This window comes from Crassostrea angulata, chromosome 1 (assembly GCF_025612915.1).
Source record: "Crassostrea angulata isolate pt1a10 chromosome 1, ASM2561291v2, whole genome shotgun sequence".
NCBI classification, from domain to species: Eukaryota; Metazoa; Mollusca; class Bivalvia; order Ostreida; family Ostreidae; genus Magallana; species Magallana angulata.
Window position 1 is genome coordinate 2,152,576 of NC_069111.1, and position 17,901 is coordinate 2,170,476.

The 17,901-nt window shown below is 32.9% G+C and overlaps 1 protein-coding gene and 1 pseudogene across 1 annotated transcript in view; one reads left to right on the forward strand and one right to left on the reverse strand.

The window, feature by feature from the left end:
* Positions 1–224: 224 nt before the first annotated feature.
* The window catches only part of LOC128170189 (VWFA and cache domain-containing protein 1-like), a 39,242-nt gene continuing 21,565 nt past the window's right edge, over positions 225–17,901 (reverse strand). The window contains exons 16-24 of the mRNA XM_052836123.1: positions 14,105–14,212; positions 13,879–13,995; positions 13,485–13,578; positions 12,925–13,020; positions 5,272–5,412; positions 2,889–2,992; positions 2,369–2,494; positions 2,128–2,243; positions 225–1,943 (exon numbers count right to left, since the gene is read on the reverse strand). Coding sequence (XP_052692083.1) covers positions 1,627–1,943; positions 2,128–2,243; positions 2,369–2,494; positions 2,889–2,992; positions 5,272–5,412; positions 12,925–13,020; positions 13,485–13,578; positions 13,879–13,995; positions 14,105–14,212 — 1,219 coding nt within the window. The 3' untranslated portion in view covers positions 225–1,626. The remainder of the gene's footprint in view (positions 1,944–2,127; positions 2,244–2,368; positions 2,495–2,888; positions 2,993–5,271; positions 5,413–12,924; positions 13,021–13,484; positions 13,579–13,878; positions 13,996–14,104; positions 14,213–17,901) is intronic.
* LOC128170192 (uncharacterized) lies at positions 7,236–10,906 on the forward strand (annotated as a pseudogene).

The window sequence follows — 17,901 nt, forward strand, 5'->3', positions numbered from 1 at the left end:
ACTGAATATATAAAGCACTAAAAATGGCTAACGACACGAACAATATAGATTGTCAAATTTGCGGGACACCCAGTCCCGTCTTCAGGACCAAAAAAAAAATTACTGGTTTCTATTGTTCGTGTCGTTAGCCATTTTTAGTGCTTTATATATATATATATATATATATATATATATATATATATATATATATATATATATATATATATATATATATGAGACTCTGAGACTTATTTATGAATTATTTCACACCAGTGTCAATTTCTTAGACACGACCATATACAAAGAAACAATATTCTCAGATAGCCAGCGATTAAACATTCGCTCATATATCTATCCCACTAACAGCTTCCAATACCTGCACAGACAAAGTGCTCATAGCTCATCAGTTTTCAAGGGCCTAATTAAAGGAGAATGTACCAGACATCTGAGAAATACTAGTGATCAAGCTGTATTACTAAATATTTTCAAAGATTTCAAAATTCTTCTCGAGACAAAAAGTTACAAATATTCAGATATTGAACCTATATGCAAGAAACACTCTCTTCAAATAGAATGGATCTTCTCAACAAACAAAAGAAGAAAAACAATAAAAAGGCTGTACCGAACGGTTTGCTAACCAAATCTAACCCGTGTATAGAAGGGTTAAGGAAACGACTTTTGAAATACTGGGATAACATACAACATGACGATGTATACAAAAAAATTATTCACAACATCTCCTATGGTTGCATGCAGTAAACAGAAAAATATAGGTGATCTAATCATTAGATCCAAATTAAAATCAAATGAAGTTCTCAGAGATTAATGGATAAGGTGAACTTCTGACGAGTCGATTCTTATTACAATTTTTAAATGACATGTGCTATTAATACCGCCGAAACACTCTGAAATAGCTATGACACATAGGCAACTAAACAAATGCTTCATTAGCGTATGCTTTATTAGCTCTAAATATATTTCTTAGAGCTCAAATTCTTTATTTGATCTATGGAAATACTTAAGACTTGAATAGCCAAGTGTATTGACATACACAAAGTTGCGAATACTCGTTAGTTTAAATTGACTCGAACGAGGAACAGTTGTTCATGTTCTATAAAACCAACACTAATGGTTAGAGGTTGACAAAATTGAGTGAGGATGCTTACTGGTGGTGAAATAAGTTTTGAGAGGCATTTTTGGGTATGTTCTTGTAAAGATACACAACCAAAGCGTTCTGTTTTCATCGCTTCATCAGATTGAACTCCTTGATACCAAACGTGATTTGCAGTTTCATTAACTACAAATTTATGTGTTTTTCCTACGTATGTATAATTTGAATCTTCGACAAAATCCTTTTTGAATCAATTTTTGATTGTAGAAATAGTAGATGTAGAAAAATACAGGAAAGTGTTTAGAAATAAATCACTCAAGCGTTGAAGCGAAGGGTTGTGTCAACAGTAGTTCTGTAGAAAAGTATTTGATAAAGCATCACCCGTTTTATAAAGCTTAGGTTTATCACACGGGTAGTATACACTACATGTATGATATTTATAAATAAGTAATGACATTTAATAATAAAACCTGTATGCAAAACATGCGTGGCTTGAAATGAATTGGACATGTATTCTTATTATACTAACACATATTTTAGAAATATAAACATTTTTCCTGTGTATTATCAAAATGACTATTAGGAATGGAATGGTAAGAGTGTTCCTCTGTCTGAGGCGTATGACAATAGTCATTCTCTACCGTTGACAGGTTGGTTATATCAAATTCACTAATTGGTTGAATGTAATTGTTATGTTGGTCTATTCCGGTACCGTTTTGTTTTCGAACGACAAATACCGCTACAATGATCAACAAAATGATAAGCAAACAGACACCCACTGCTACACCGATATATAGTGCTATGTTCCCAATTGATGGCTTGCACTCTGGTCCAGACAATTTTTGACGGCAATCTATGAAGTAAAAAAATTTAGGCAATTTATTTTTACTATGATAAAGCGTTTCCTATAAAGTGTAACACTGCATCTACTACTGCCATTTCAAGCCTATGTTACGTTTTATCAAAGGTAGGGCATTTCTCGGAACATTTTCAATAATTATGTTTCTTTGACATGATACAATGCAATAGGTTAATACCCTGTTTTAGGCACTGTTGGGAAGGACATATTTCCTTCAAGTCACAGAATCCGTTGACCAGTTTCCCGTTTATATCTCTCTTACACCAGGAACAACCTGATTCACGGAAGCACTCTCTGATAAACACAGAAACAATATAAGACGGTTTATGTAACAAGTGTCTTGAGAACTCAAAACAAAGTCTCAAAACAAAGAATTCTCATAAAATATATAAAAAGATAAATATAAAAAATACACTTGCTTTTCAGTTTTTCGACATGCGCAGTCGGTAGGAAAGCATGTTGGTAGATTCCCAGTTTTATTCTCTTCCGGTGTACTAACTGACCTCAAGGTCGGTAACTGGGGACTACACGGTACAAAGCCGTCCCTGTGCAATTCAACAAGTAAATGCTATCCAATCATTGTTTTATTATTATCATAAATTTATTAACCTCTATACACGATAGCACAGAAATGTCCATCTTGAATTTAGTAAGATACGAAACTTTTATCAATTAACTTTTTTTTTTAAATAGAAGCTGGTTTTCACCAAATTCTTAAATTACGTAGTACTCTATCATGTAATACTATGTTTTATAATAATAACTATCATTGTCTCAAGTAATGCATGTCGAATTCCATCATCACATCATATAAAAGATAATCTATGATCCTTACTATAATACTAGGAAAACATGAGTATGCTACAATTACGTATTTGATTTAATTGATTAATCTAGTTTCATGTTTTAAATGATTTTCTCTCAATTTTGTTTCCTTACATGTTTTTGTATTCATTCCTGCATTCGTTGAAGGACAGATCTTGATAGCACAAGCAAGTACATGACCCAGTGCCACACTGTATGGAACTAGGTGGATTGTAGTACTGTGAAATACACAAAACATCTATTTCGTATACGAACATACATTATTAGAATTTTTATTAAAATAGTATGAGGATCATTCGACCACATGAGACGAAAAAAACAATTACTGTAACTCTTACCCTTATCAAAAGATTCTAAATCTGGGTAATATTAATTGAAAGTACATTGTAATTTCATTTTTAACACCGATAAAGCACACCCTGCAAATGTGTTCGGAGTGTTTCCTTTATTGTTGCTAAGTATATAATAAATTCAGAGGTGCTCGAATGAAAGTTCACGAGACTTTGTTCAGTTCCTGTGAAATTTCGAGCGGAAGTAAATGTGTTCAGATCATATTCTCAAAATACGTAAGAACTGATCGTTTTTAATATCATATCCAACTTTGATTTCTGTAAAAACATTAAAATCATTTAAAATGTATGTTTTATTTCACCATCGTTCGGTTCTTTAAATTAAACGATGATATATAGAACAGAGTTATCGTTCGTGTTCAACCACGTGTAGAGTGGTTGAAAATATAAACATTGGGTTGCTTAATAAAATTATAGCCATGTTTGATGCTTGTTTTGTGCAATACCAGGTTTTCAAAAAAAATAATTGGTGTCTGTTTTGCATAAAAACATAGTATATCGAGCCATTTTCAAGGAACATTCTGCATAAAATAGTACAGTCTGTTTCACTATTGATGCTAATACTAGGTCATGCGCGGATCGAAAATAAACCATAACGGGGGATCTCTACTAAGCATGTTACTTGTTGCAACAGCAGAAAAAAAAAATTTATTGCATGTTACATTTATTTCTTGAACACATTTTATCCACAAATTAATGAAGATAAAGTTTAAAATCAATAAACGTTTGGGTACGAGTACCTAGATTCTATGAAATAGACTACAAACACGAGGAACGATTTTTAATGCGAAACTAGAAGGGTCAAACATAACTACGTGGTCTAAAATTTAAATGACAATTATAACATTCACAGGGGTGAAGCAGATTAATGTTAACGCATAGTAATACCCAACACGTTTTAAATTTACTGCACATATGGTCATTTTCTTGAATATAGATATTTAATGCATTTATTTATTTAGCAAAGAATTATTTCTATTTCATTATTACACAACACATTCATCTAAAACTTATCAACAGATAAATTTGTACTTTATTTTAAAGCCGAAAGTTTTCTAAAGAAAAATTAATAAAATAACGCAATTGTTCAAACTGTATTTGCGTTAATATTCTTTATGCACGCACACTTTTAACTTGCATTTATGTTTGAAAAAAATTCTGTTGGTCTTTCTTAAAATCTAAAATTAGTATCAAAAAAGTGTATTGATTATAAGCGTAAAACACGCACATGTGTAAATGAAATTCTAAACATTCTCAGCCAAATTCTTCCATACTTCTGCAAGATTTTCCCATATGAATTTCATTACTGACCTCTGTTTTATAATTTCAATGTTTTGATATTTCAATTAAATACTGAGGACATATCTGAAGAAACTTTTTTGAATTTATAAATAGCGTGACATTTAGAAAGATTTTACGTTTTTATATCAAATTGTTGCTATTAAAAAAAATTCACAAAATTATTATAAGCCTATATACAGAATGTTTTTGTAATAACCACATTCAATCAAATTTGTTTGCATAACCTAAAACAGTATCAATGTTAATATTCCACTTAATTTATAATATCTTCCAAAAATGTCAAAACAGCAAAAAAGTGCAAGAAGTCCAACTAAACTCGCCTTAACTTAGAGGGATGAACACCACCCACCCCCTCCAAAAAAACCTTTCTTTTTAAGTTCTTTTAAAGTAGATTTTAAGTGTTTTTAAGTAGATTTCGTCGTTCTTCATTCATCAATCATCAATATTGACGAGTGAGTTAATTTTAACTAGAATATAAAGATTGGTTAAAGATCAGTGAAAGGAAAATCACATGCATGTCTAACAATCGAATTAAATAAAACGGGAAGAGGTCTAAAATGGATTTAGATTGAGACGTTTTTAATTTGATTTAATGTATTTTTTCCCCAAATAAACAATAATTAATATTTAAACTCTAAAAGTAAAACGTTTTCTTCTTGAAGATCTTATTCATTCTCTCTTCTTGTAAGAAATGTAACGTCACAGCATGACACGTTTGCGACACTAACTGATTGGCTTAAAGATAAGACGAGATTTGGTAAAATGTGCCTAGCTACATAGGGATGACAGTTTCTTGTTACCCAATATTGAACCCTTTTTCTTTACGTAGTCCGACGTACATGTACCTTTGACGTACAACATTTGTCTTCATCATTCAGACGTCTCTGTTTGAGTATAAAAAACAAGTTAGATCCAGACACCGGAAGTAGTTGGTACCCTTCTTCTGAGTCGACTACCCCGCACGGATGAGATCCCTCTAGCTTCACCTGTCATATTAATAATGTCTTTGTCAGCCAAGCAACTGGTTTTTTAAAGATAAATTTGCCAATATAGACATTAATATATATTGTTCATAATTTATTATAGTATTGCATTGCAAAAAAGGACGTGTTATGTGTTCCAAACAGTCAACTGCTATGCTTTTTACCGAGGATAAAGTTATCTGGATTTTTTTTCAGAAGAGTTTTGCAATTATGTTTTTTTTTTTTTACATATATTAAAGCAGTTTTCCCTTTATCGAATAGCAATTATTCAATTACAGATTACATTGTTGCTATGCAAGAATTTTATTGTCAATTAAACAATAAAAACAAGGACTGTATGGATGCACGCCTGATAGACAATTAAGATTTTATATAATATAAGGCGACCGACTTTCGCTTTCATTGCGCATGTTGTTGCACATTCTTGTAAAATTCAGTGTATGTATACCTTTTTGGGTTTTTTTTCGATGTCATTTATTAAACACAATGAACAAAATACAGAAAAAATAGTTTTTTAGGAAAGTCAGACACAAGACGTAGTTCATATTACCCAACTGGATCGATTATTACACTAAGATAAGATCCTCCAAATTTCACCTGTCGGATTAATAATGTAATATTAATCAAGCAAGTGGTGTTAACAGTTTAATTTGCCAATGTAAGCATTAGTTTTTTAAACTTTGTTGAGGTAATACATTGAATGATATGTAAACAACGTATTAATGGGTTTTTTTTTAAACAGTCAACTGCTAGATGAAGTTTACTGCTCATTATTTAGAAGAGTATTTTGTTTTTCATGTTTTCCTTCACATGTACGCGGGTAGGTTAAGGCAACTCCGAGTTTAATGACAGTCAAAATTATGATCAATTTAAAAACTGTTTAAATTTTATGAAAACTGTGCGGAATATGAATACCAAGTGAATGTGTTCACCACGATTTTATTTTTCTACTTCGGAATCGACTCGATCTTTGAAGCTGCCGTACCATGGTATCACGTGACAGTTAAAACAGATCACTTTTTTACCTTAACAAAAAATCAAAACGTGTAACATTACCCCGATGTTCATTTGTATGTTTGCTACAATAATTCGATCGGCAATTAGTTTATGTTTATTAGTATTACTGCTAGAATCCAATTAATAATCGCATAAAATAAATACTGTAAATATCTATCGGAAACCCTCTCAACTTCTATAATAATTTCATTGAAAATACTACCTATTTTTCATTTAAAACATCGAAGCACAGGTTTCTAGCAGCACTTTTCAAGTAGTTTAGGTCATATACCGTTGATTTTTACCAAAGTCATCTTTCATAATATCCGGGGTAGTGTTACACTTTTGTCTTTTTTTGTACACACTGACAGAGGAAAGGCTGGTCAAGCCATATAAATGTCGATCTGCTTACCTTATAAAGCTCGCTGATTAAACAAAATATCCATGTCTGTATTATCCTGATTATATCCTAACTGACACTCATTAAATCTAAGGTATCTGTATTAAATAAGTCTTATTTCGGCATTGTTTACACTGCATTCCGATGATTTGTCTCCCGACATGATCTTCTCTATTAAACATGCTTGTGACGTCATCAATGATAATTATACGTAATAGAGAGAAATCGAAGATATATTCAGTTAGAAGAGTTTCTAGTGATATTTTATGCATGTACTTTTTATAATTTAAACCAGAGATAAAGTTAAAATCGACAAGTTTCTGAGTAAAATATGACATCATGCTGCTTATTGTGACGTCATATCGATCAGAGGAATTTGATCGCTGAGAGTTGCCTTATCATACCCGCGTATTTTAGAAGTGTTCATTCTATCGAATAGTCGTCACTCAATACGTCTGTTTCGAGATAGCCTCCCTTGACGTAGCTCTTCGCGCGCGGAGGTAAATTTTGTCTCGGAGTAAACCGGAAGGTGGGACAGATTTGTTTATATTGACAACTATGCCGGTCTATCATTGCTGCGTGCCAGAATGCACATCTTCGACAAGAAAACTACAAGATTTGGATAAACATCCACACATGAAAGATGTAACTTTTTATTCATTGCCTAAAAAGTCGGACCAAAGGAGAAGAAACCAGTGGATAAGGCTCATCAGACGGGAGAAGTCTTGGGTGCCAAACAAATATACAAGAATTTGTTCTTGCCATTTTGAGCCCGGCTCAAATACTCCGACATTATTTCCATACAACAATTTCAAAAAATCGTCCTTTACTAGGTATAGTTATTAATGAATGCCTCATAATAATATAATATTGACTGTTGAATATTGGCAAACTTAATGAGCAGACGACAGTTCTTTCTTTTCATCTATAAAAGTTTATGATTTCTTTCAAGCTCATTGTTTATCTATAGAATGTGATGAGTGTCATGAATATAAATTCAGCTATTTTCATGTCAAATGTTAAGGATTTTTCTGCTTGTTATTAATGTGAAAATATGTTTAACACTATTACATGTATTTAACTCTTGATTGTTAATAAAAAACCTAGCCCTTTTCTAAAATGAAATTAATTTAACAGGAAAACAAGCAACTCTATCCAGATGCCAGATGATATCAGTGATGAGGAGGAAACTTCAACAGAAAGCAATAGTGACATACCTCTTCATCATTATGAAGAAGACAACATCCCCTACGTTGCTGAGGAATATGAAATCAACACCAGTCATGATAGATCTGAGGGTAATTACTTATTAATCAAAAACATGCTTTCTAGCCTGTTATCATACATATTTTAACTGTCGTTTAATTTTTTAAATTGCAATAAAAATGAGTAGGAAAAAACTTCATATTTTTATATCTGACTTTTGATATAATTATTTATTCAACTCTAAATTTAAGCTTCAAGTTTTAAAGAATTAGAAATAGTGTGACCATTCATTGAATCCGCTGTATCACTTTATTTTAATTTAATCTCATTATAAAAAAAATTTTCAGGTGTGAAGCATGTGAAGAAAGTGGAATGTATTACAAATCCTCCCTTCCTCGATCATGTTTATGCTGCTGGTACATCACCAGGTTCTACTGATGTGAACGTCCAGGATACAGCAGTGCAAACGGACATGACCATGAATGATATCAACATAATGTCTGATCAAATCCACCAACTTCAAGCAAAACTTGATGACAAGACCACTCTTTTAAGAGAATGTTTTATTGAGACTGTTACCAAAAATGATGAGAATGTTAAGTTGTACACAGGGTTACCGTCACTTGCTATGCTATTGGGTATTTTCAATATTTTAGCTGCCAAATGTTCTGCATTAAAATACTGGTCAGGTCCACCCAGTGCTCAGGAGAAAAATTACCAGAGGAACAGACATGGAAAACCTGGTCCATCAAGAAAATTATCTTTTTATCAGGAATTTATTCTTTCACTTGTTCGCTTACGTTTAGGATTATTTGAGTTTTGTATTGCTGATCTGTTTGGTGTATCTAAAAGTAGGGTGTCCCAGATTTTTATTACTTGGATAACTTTTATGTCAAATACATTTGGAAACTTTTTGAGATGGCCATCTCGGAGACAAGTAAAAAAGTATATGCCATTGTCCTTTAGAAAGCAGTACCCTAATACACGTGCAATTATAGATTGTACTGAATTTTTTTTACAACGACCTAGATCTCCAACTGCTCAAGCAGCTACATATAGTACATATAAGTCTAAAAACACAGCAAAATGTTTGCTAGCTATTTCACCAGCAGGGAATTTTACTTTTGTTTCAAAACTTTATGGTGGCAATGTGTCTGATAGATTTATTACAGAAGATTCAGGGTTTTTGAATTTTGTGGAAGAGGGTGATGACATAATGGCTGACCGAGGTTTTACAATAAGAGATCTGCTCACTGATAAGAAAGCCACCCTGAATATTCCTCCTTTTACCAGAAAGTGTCCATGGGGGAAAAAGAAACGCCTTAATGTTAATGAAATAAAGCAGACGCGCAAGATAGCCAAACTTAGAATTCACGTAGAGAGGGCTATACAGAGACTTAAGTTATTTAGGCTTATAGGAAACGTAATTCCATGGTCACTTAAACCAGTTATTAATCAAATGATTAAAGTGTCAGCATTTCTTTGTAACTTAATGCCAACTCTAGTGAGAAAGTAGAAGTCCTTATGTTGTTCTTTTTCAAGAATCAGTTTTAATATTTAGAGTTATATAATGACTTGTTAATTGGAAAAGCATGCACCAATATTTGTGCACTTTGATTTCAATTTTTCCTGCAATGTTTAACATTCATATATATATATATATCTATATATATATAGTCATGCAGTAAATATTTTTCAACTAGATAAATAATCAAAACATAGTATTAGCATTTTTAAGTACTTAATCAAAGTACTTTATCAATCATGATACAGATATAATTGTGTTTTGCTAGTTAATAATTGTTCATAAAATATTTGTAACATGAGTCTAATTTCTCTCTGAAAGAGACTTTACACATTAATCCTAACATAACAATACACAATAATTACTTTTTTTGCAATTTTGGTTGTACAAAATTCTCAAAAAATATCTTTGATTTTTTTAACAATGAATTCCAAAGTAATGGATCAAAAAATATTCTTTCACTGTAAATTTGATGTTTTCCAATTTTGACACCACCTTCCAAATACACTACAAAATCACACCACTGTACATTTGCCACAGCCATCTGTGTTTGTATTTGTGAGTACCAATTAGAGTTCTCTTTCAATTTCATACACCCATTCTCATCACATTGAATATGATAATTTTCATTGAAAATCTTATCTAAAGTGTAATTTCTAAATTTGTATGGACATTTTATCTCGAGTACTCCTGTTCCACAACACTTACACTGCAAAATTCCATCAGGTGAAGCACCTAGGAATGGTACATTAGAATTAACAATAAGACATGTGGTTTTTACTTTACCACTTTTGTGTTCAGAGACATACTTTTTCTCATATAAATTTCTTGCCAAAACTTCTCTTTCCTTACCATAGATAGTGGCAGGTGTTGAAAATGATGTACAGTCATTACTCAATATTTGCTTTACAATATAGTTGTTTGGGTCATTTCCTTTATAGTTACAAACATTGTGCATGACAGAAGATGTAATTCTGCCACATCTGTATTCATACCAATAAACTGACTCAGATTGTTGGTCAATAAGCCTGTTGATTTCAGTACAATCTGATTCATCAAAGCATGTTAATAGGTAGTCAAAAATTGATATGTTTCCATTTGGATCAAAATTTGCAATACATTGTGGAAGAGTTTTGGGTACATTTTGATCATTATTATTATCAACGTTCATGTCAAGAACTTCAATAATTTGAGTGTCAAACCCTTTCACTAAATCTAAAAGCATTTTATCAATATCAGGATTATTTTGATTAGCGATGGTAGGGTCAAAACAATGTTCAAATGGAAGAATACGGGTTTGCTCAGTTGACTGTTCAATTTCATCCAGCAGTTTGGGTTTTGATTCTTTACGAGGTACATCCCAAATGCATTTTCTGTCATTTCTATCAATATGCCTCTCTGACCACAGTGACAAACTGAACAATAGGGCCACAACATGTTTACATCCACCATCATCTCTTAATAAAAAGATTACAATTAAATTATTATAAAATTGATATACATGTATCTCAATGATGCAAATATTTTATCTTACAGTACATTATCCTGACTTTTCAATTGTCATTTGAATTCATGTTTTAAAAATGTATCAGTAAATTTTACATGTGTATCTACCGACTGCTCAAAACTGGTGCCATATAACTTTTTAAAAATTTTAATATTACCTCTAATGTATGTATGTAGCCTTCAGTGGTAATTTTAATTATTTTGCATTTAAATAATTACTCGCTACCATGTATGTAGTGTATGTGTATTAAGCAGTCATAAAATTGTGCCAATAATAAATTGTTATCGTGATTCTGAACACAAAGTTTGCTTTCTTCTGTAGTATCAGTGGTTATTATAATTATGTGGAGAATTATTCATAATTATAAAATTGAACACAAGTTACCCAGTGCATTCACAGCCAGCAGATGTACAACTACCATCAGCACGATTTAGCAGGCACCAGGTCCTGTATGGATCAGCTGATTGAGAGGTTTCTCTAATACAGAGTGATTTTACATAGATGTAGTTGTGGGATAACTCATGACACTTCACAGAGTGAATGTGATTAGACTGATACAATCTATAACCGCGTTCGGACTTGTAATTTTGTAGACGTGCAGGAGACCACCCGGCGTTCGCTTTTGATAATAAATAAACAAATTAATCGGCCTGACAGAAAACGGGAACGTGTCTCAAATCATCAGTCCATTTATTGAGTTCTGGGGATGTTATAAACGGAAATTCAACAACTTCTCCATCAATAATAATACGACTTCTATTGCGCAGAAATTCTTTGGTGTCATCCGGAGCTTTTAACACCGGTAATTTCAAATCTATCGCTTTCTTAGCCAATTCCCGAAGTTGATGGACGCTATAGTCACTGACAGTCATTCCCCGTTCAATTAAAAACAATTAAAGTTGCGGTTTTAACATTAAATCTACGTTTAAAGACATTGCTTATTTCGCCGCGTTTCTATTGTTTACGTTGACGATGTGTCCCACCTCCGCTTCAACTCGCGTGTTATTTGCGCCTCCTAAACAAGAGAGTTCCTATCTCGAAACCGGCGTATTAGTGTTTACATAATTAATTTGTACCTTTTCCTCCTTTAATGCTGATCATATAAAGAAGAATTTGTAATCAATAATTAAAAGCAAGGACTTAAGGACTGACGAATTATAGAGGGTTACAGTTAGTTACGTACTCGTTTGATGAAAAATCGAATAGAAGTGCAGTTAAAGATAATTTTATCAATAGTAAAATGGTTTATGTTTTCTTTACTTTTTTATTTTTCAGGTTACATGTATCAATCTGCACGTGAAAAGAGTGTATTTCGAACGCTTGTACATTTTTTTTGTCGATTCTCATTCAAAACAACATTCTTGAATGATAATATAAGCATAATTAAAGGATTATTCTAGGTTTAAATGACATCTTATTCAATAATCATTCGTAACTATCTCTGCACATATTTGAGCTACAGAACTGTGATTATCACACGAAGACGGATATAGAAAATTCTCAGATAAAGCGAAGTCCCCGGTAAAATTCTTAAGAAGTCTTCGCAAAATTTTTCGGTTATAATAAATTCGTTTCTAACTATTTGATTTGATTAGAATTTTACCGGGGATTTAAAAGAATAGTTATATCCGAGAATTCGCTATTAATGTGTTTGTAATTAACGAGTTTTACAATTTAAAAGGAATTCGCTATAGTTATATGTATATAACGAATTGCGGATATAACAAAGTATATCATGTGTACCTAGGACTTTGCTACAATCAAATATTGGTGTACAAGTTCGTCAGTACATTATTGATTTATTAAAAAAACGAAACTTTGTTTTTCCACCTGCAGAGAAATCAAAAACTGTCCATTGATGTCTTTTCCTGGCATTCTTACCCTGTATGTGAAATGTTCCTTTTTGTTCCCCGTGTCTCTACACCGTTGCCTGTACATAATACCTTTATTAATCAGCGAACGGGAAATCCTTCCCTCCTGAAAAAAATATAGATTTTGCAACGTTTGATCAGAAGCATGTACAAGTAGGGATTGCGTAAAGCGTCACAAATAATTAAAAATTAATGTACACTAAAACACGTTTGTAAAAGTAAATGTGTTTCGAAGGTTTTTTGCAAAAGTCCTTTACACACCAATTCAAGCTCGACACTTAGTTTCATTTATTGTACCATTTTTCACAGTTTTCACAATTTGATTGCAACGACAATTATACAAGGTATTAGGAGTAAAACTACTAGCGATGATTTAAGTAGAAATCCGATAAACAAAGTAATAATGAATATTCAGAACTCGAAGATTTGCCCCTAATTTGATCTAAATATACATATTTGCACGCAAACACACACTACGCAATTTACCACCAGAACAACATTTTGTTATATAAAAGTTATTTTACATTTTGATGTACAGTTAAAAGTTTTTGTACATCGTGTAATACACACCATGTAGGTTATGTGGATCTGCCCTATCGGGGATGTTGTTTCTATGAAATAAGGGTGCATCACAAGGAACCCACTGTTGTCGATCAGGATACAACTAAATACAAATTAAACAAAATACAAAAACCGGTGATTTGAAAATATTTGATATTCATTCCATAATGATGTCATTTTTAAAAAAAAATACTCTTGATGAACATTATATCAAAAGAAAAATGAAACGCATTTCGTTGAATAAAAAACATACGAAGAAATGGTATTAATAGAGTTTAATGTTAAATGGCTTGTTACATGTAACAATGTTTCAAAACTAGTAAGCCTTCAGGATAATTGCTCTGATCTTAAACAAGACAAATTGGGAAATACAAATTTTGATAGCAAAAAAAAATCAGCTTACGTATGTCGGGATCTGTTGGCACATATTGGATATATGTCTTCAAGCATCTGATTGAAGTAAAATACGGAAAAGTCGGTACCTATTACAGCTTCAACTTTCCCTATATTATTTGTTCCACTACAGTGATAAACAAATAGATTAAAGTTACCTACATCTTGAAACAAAACGAAATCAGATTATATTTTAACACAATTGTGATCTTTATGAAATATAGTATAGAGTTTACCCCTTTAATATTGATCTTGTAAGAGAGATGATTTTTCCAGATCCCCAGGTATCTTCATAGGGGGCCGACACGACATTAATTGTCTTATGCGCAATGGTTCTATGATACCTGAGAAAGACATTATAAAGTAAAAAAAATACGATGAGCTGTCTCACTGGGATTATCACATGATACACTACAATATTAAAATCTGACTTTTATTTAATGAAAAATGGCACCCATGCATAACGAAATAAAATAACTTTCGACAATTTTTTCTAATTCCAAAGAACAGTAAAATGAGTAAAACAAAAAACAAAACATCATCCCACTACCATTTATTGTTGTTTCTGATACGATTGCGGGAAAAGTCCTGAATATATATATATATATATATATATATATATATATATATATATATATATATATATATATATATATATATATATACACGAACAATAGAAATTGTCAAATTTTCTATTTCTTCAGGACCAAAAAATAAATTACATGAGTACAAAACAAAGAAAACAAAATCTAAAGCTACTACTTAACTACTTATGAAACTATAAAAAAGAACAGCTACATTATAAACATTTGTACACATTCTTAGAGAAGGTGTTGCTAATGTCGCCGATCGCTCTAAAGTAATCAATCGACTGCCAACTTCACGCCTGATTAAGTTAATTAGCTAATTAAAATTGGTGTCCGAGTTAACTAATGAAAATTTGAACCCCCGTTGTTAACTCGTACGGCACTTATGATATAGACTCGAATTTTGATTAAAAAGAGATAAAATTAAATGAAAATAAATAAATAAAATTAAGAAAAATGATTTACAAATAAAAGGTAGTTAAGAAACTAAAAAATGAATGGAAGAGGCGCAGTTGACAGATTTCATGAAATTACTATGTGGGTGTCAGGTGATGTATGGCTATGAGACGTTTTTTTTTAGTGAAGTCCATTTGTTTGTTCATGCCATCAGGTCTGAATGAGTCTGTGCATCCAGAACTTTTCCTTGCTCTTCCTCTCCGCGTCTGTCCAATGAGGATTATGGTCATTAACCAATACTGTCATGTCTTCCCATTTGTGGCCACTTGTATTAAAATGTTCTCCGACGGGCTCCTTGACTTTTTTGGTCTTTATGGTAGAGCGGTGGTTGTTGATCCTTCTGCGGAGGTCACCTGTTTCACCGACGTATTGCTTAGAGCAGACTTTGCAACTGATGAGATAGATGCAGTTGTCTGTGCGGCATAAAGTGTTGCCAAATATCTTGTAGGTGCGACCTGTGATGGGGCTTTTAAAACTGTCCGCGTTGGTGCTGTGTTTGCACAACAGGCATCTGGTATCGGAACAAAACCACCATTTGGCAACGGGTTGTCTAATCTTGCCCTCACTACCATGTCCTTTAAGTTCCTCGGGCGTTTAAATGCAGCCATTGGTGGATACTTGAAAAGATCAGCCATTCTTTCGTTAGTGTAAAGAATGGGCAGATTATTTCTAAGGATGGTGTTGAGGTTCTTAAGGGCGGGGTGATATGTAGTGACAAGTGGAACCCTGCTTTTGTCTGTTTTCTCTTTGTATTGTAAAAGGGTTTTCCTGTCTTTTGTAGTAATCTCATCAATTGCAGATTGAACTGTGTGGGCTTTATAGCCTCGATTACACAGATGGGATTTTAATATTCTGCTCTGTTCTTCAAAGATCTCATTAGAAGAACAGATTCGTCTGATTCGGGTTGTTAATCCTTTAGGAATTCCTCTAAAAGTATGGGGAGGGTGGCAACTCGATGGCTTGAGGTAGAGGTGAGAATCAGTGGGTTTGGTATGGAGACTATATATATATATATAATATATATATAGTGCGGCGACCCCCGATGTGGAACATGTGACCTTATACAGGAGGGAGAAGGAATAATATTAAAAAGCGGCCAAATTTTAAAACCTAATGCCCCAATGAACTGCAAATCGTCTAATTTGATATATTGTGCGACTTGTCCAACATGTGGAGAAAATTATATTGGCCAGACTAACCAGCTCAACGCCCGAGTGAGAGTCCACAAACAACAAATAAAGGACGAAACAGTGAGAAACACTCCATGTTCGGAACATTTTGCGAAGTGCGGAAAGGGAACATTTAAAATATTTCCGTTTTACAAAATGTGGAATTCAAATGAAATCGCCCGAACCACAAAAGAGGACTATTTTATTAAAATATTTAACCCGAAACTTAATCGAAAATAGATTCATCATATATATAATTTTTATATGTATTGTATTATATGTCTATGCATTGCTTAACGGCGTTGATAAAGTTCACGCCATCGCTACCTTGATGTACATTGTGACGTCATAATGAACTTTAAAAACACGACGTCATTGACAACGTTACAAACAACGTTTTTAATTTTGTATAACTGTCTGAAGAGCCGACATGGCTGAAAGCGCTAACAGTAAACAATTTATTTAATTTGGACTGTCGCATTCTGTTTTATTTATTTAAGTATTTTTGCTGTACCAAGGCTTTATTTATCTACATATTCTTTGACTGGTACATGATCAGGATGTCACAGACCAGATCCAAATCGGTAGCGGAAAACAACGGAATCGAAAGGATTTTAGAAGAAATATCCGGAAAAATATCGATTCTCTGTAGTAAGTACGATAACTTTACTACTATGTTTGAAACTTTGGAACAACAAACCCGTGAATACAGGGAAAAGGTAGAACTGTTGTTATTAGATAGAATGGAAATTGAAAGCACTGCATCGAGAAAAAATAACGTGGATGAAATTCCCAATACAAATGTGCAGGAATTATTTCAAGAATGGAATGAATGTAATATTGAAAAAGAGGCATTCAAAAAGCGAAGTCAAATGAAAGCATTGTGGTTCAAATTATTGAATGAAAGAAAACAAGCATATTGGAATGCTATTAAAAGTGAAAATCTCGCTGACACATATGAGAGTTGGAAAAGTAAGGAAAACGTTATTTTTCCGAGGAAATTTCGGGTAAAAGAAATTACAGCAGAGCCAAGTGAGGAAACCAAAATTAGAATTAATTTTTCACTTCAAAGATTTGAGACGGAAATTATATTACTACGTCTCAGAGTTCCGAAATACAAGAACAAGTATGAGAAGACTGATGCAATGATGTATGATGAATTGAACAAAAGAAGCAATGGCAACATTCGGAAAAAACTTATTGAACTGTGGAATAATGATGTCACTAGAGAAGAGGAAAAATCAAAAAAGATTCTTGAGTCAAAAACTGCATGGTTGGAACAGTATGAATCTAACTATGGAAACGAACCAATAAAAATAAGTAAAAACGCACGAAAACAAAATCAGAGAAATAAACAGCAAAACAATGGGTACAAAAACCCACGTACGGAGAACCGCTATACATCCAGGCCAAACGAAAGGAATACTGACTCCAGACATATGTCATATGCAGAGGCACTTAAAAAAGGAATCCCACATCATGTTCGCCGTAGTGATGATTCAAACAGTATGTCAGATCAATATTCTAGACATAACCAAAACGGAGTAAAACACAGCAGTCAACAAAACACTGATGGATGGAGATTCGTTTCTAGGGAAAGACGACCACAACATCAAAACAAACCTAGGAGGAACTACAGAAAAGGACCGTATCATAATTCCAGGAATTCTTCCTCGGGACAGAATTGGACTCAAAGAGCTCATTCGGGAAACTCTTCACAAATATCACGACAAAATCCGGAGAATTCTTTTTTAGGACAACGCCGGTCACAAACGAAGCGGAAAAAACAATAAACAGTCGGGAAAACATTGATTGCACAAT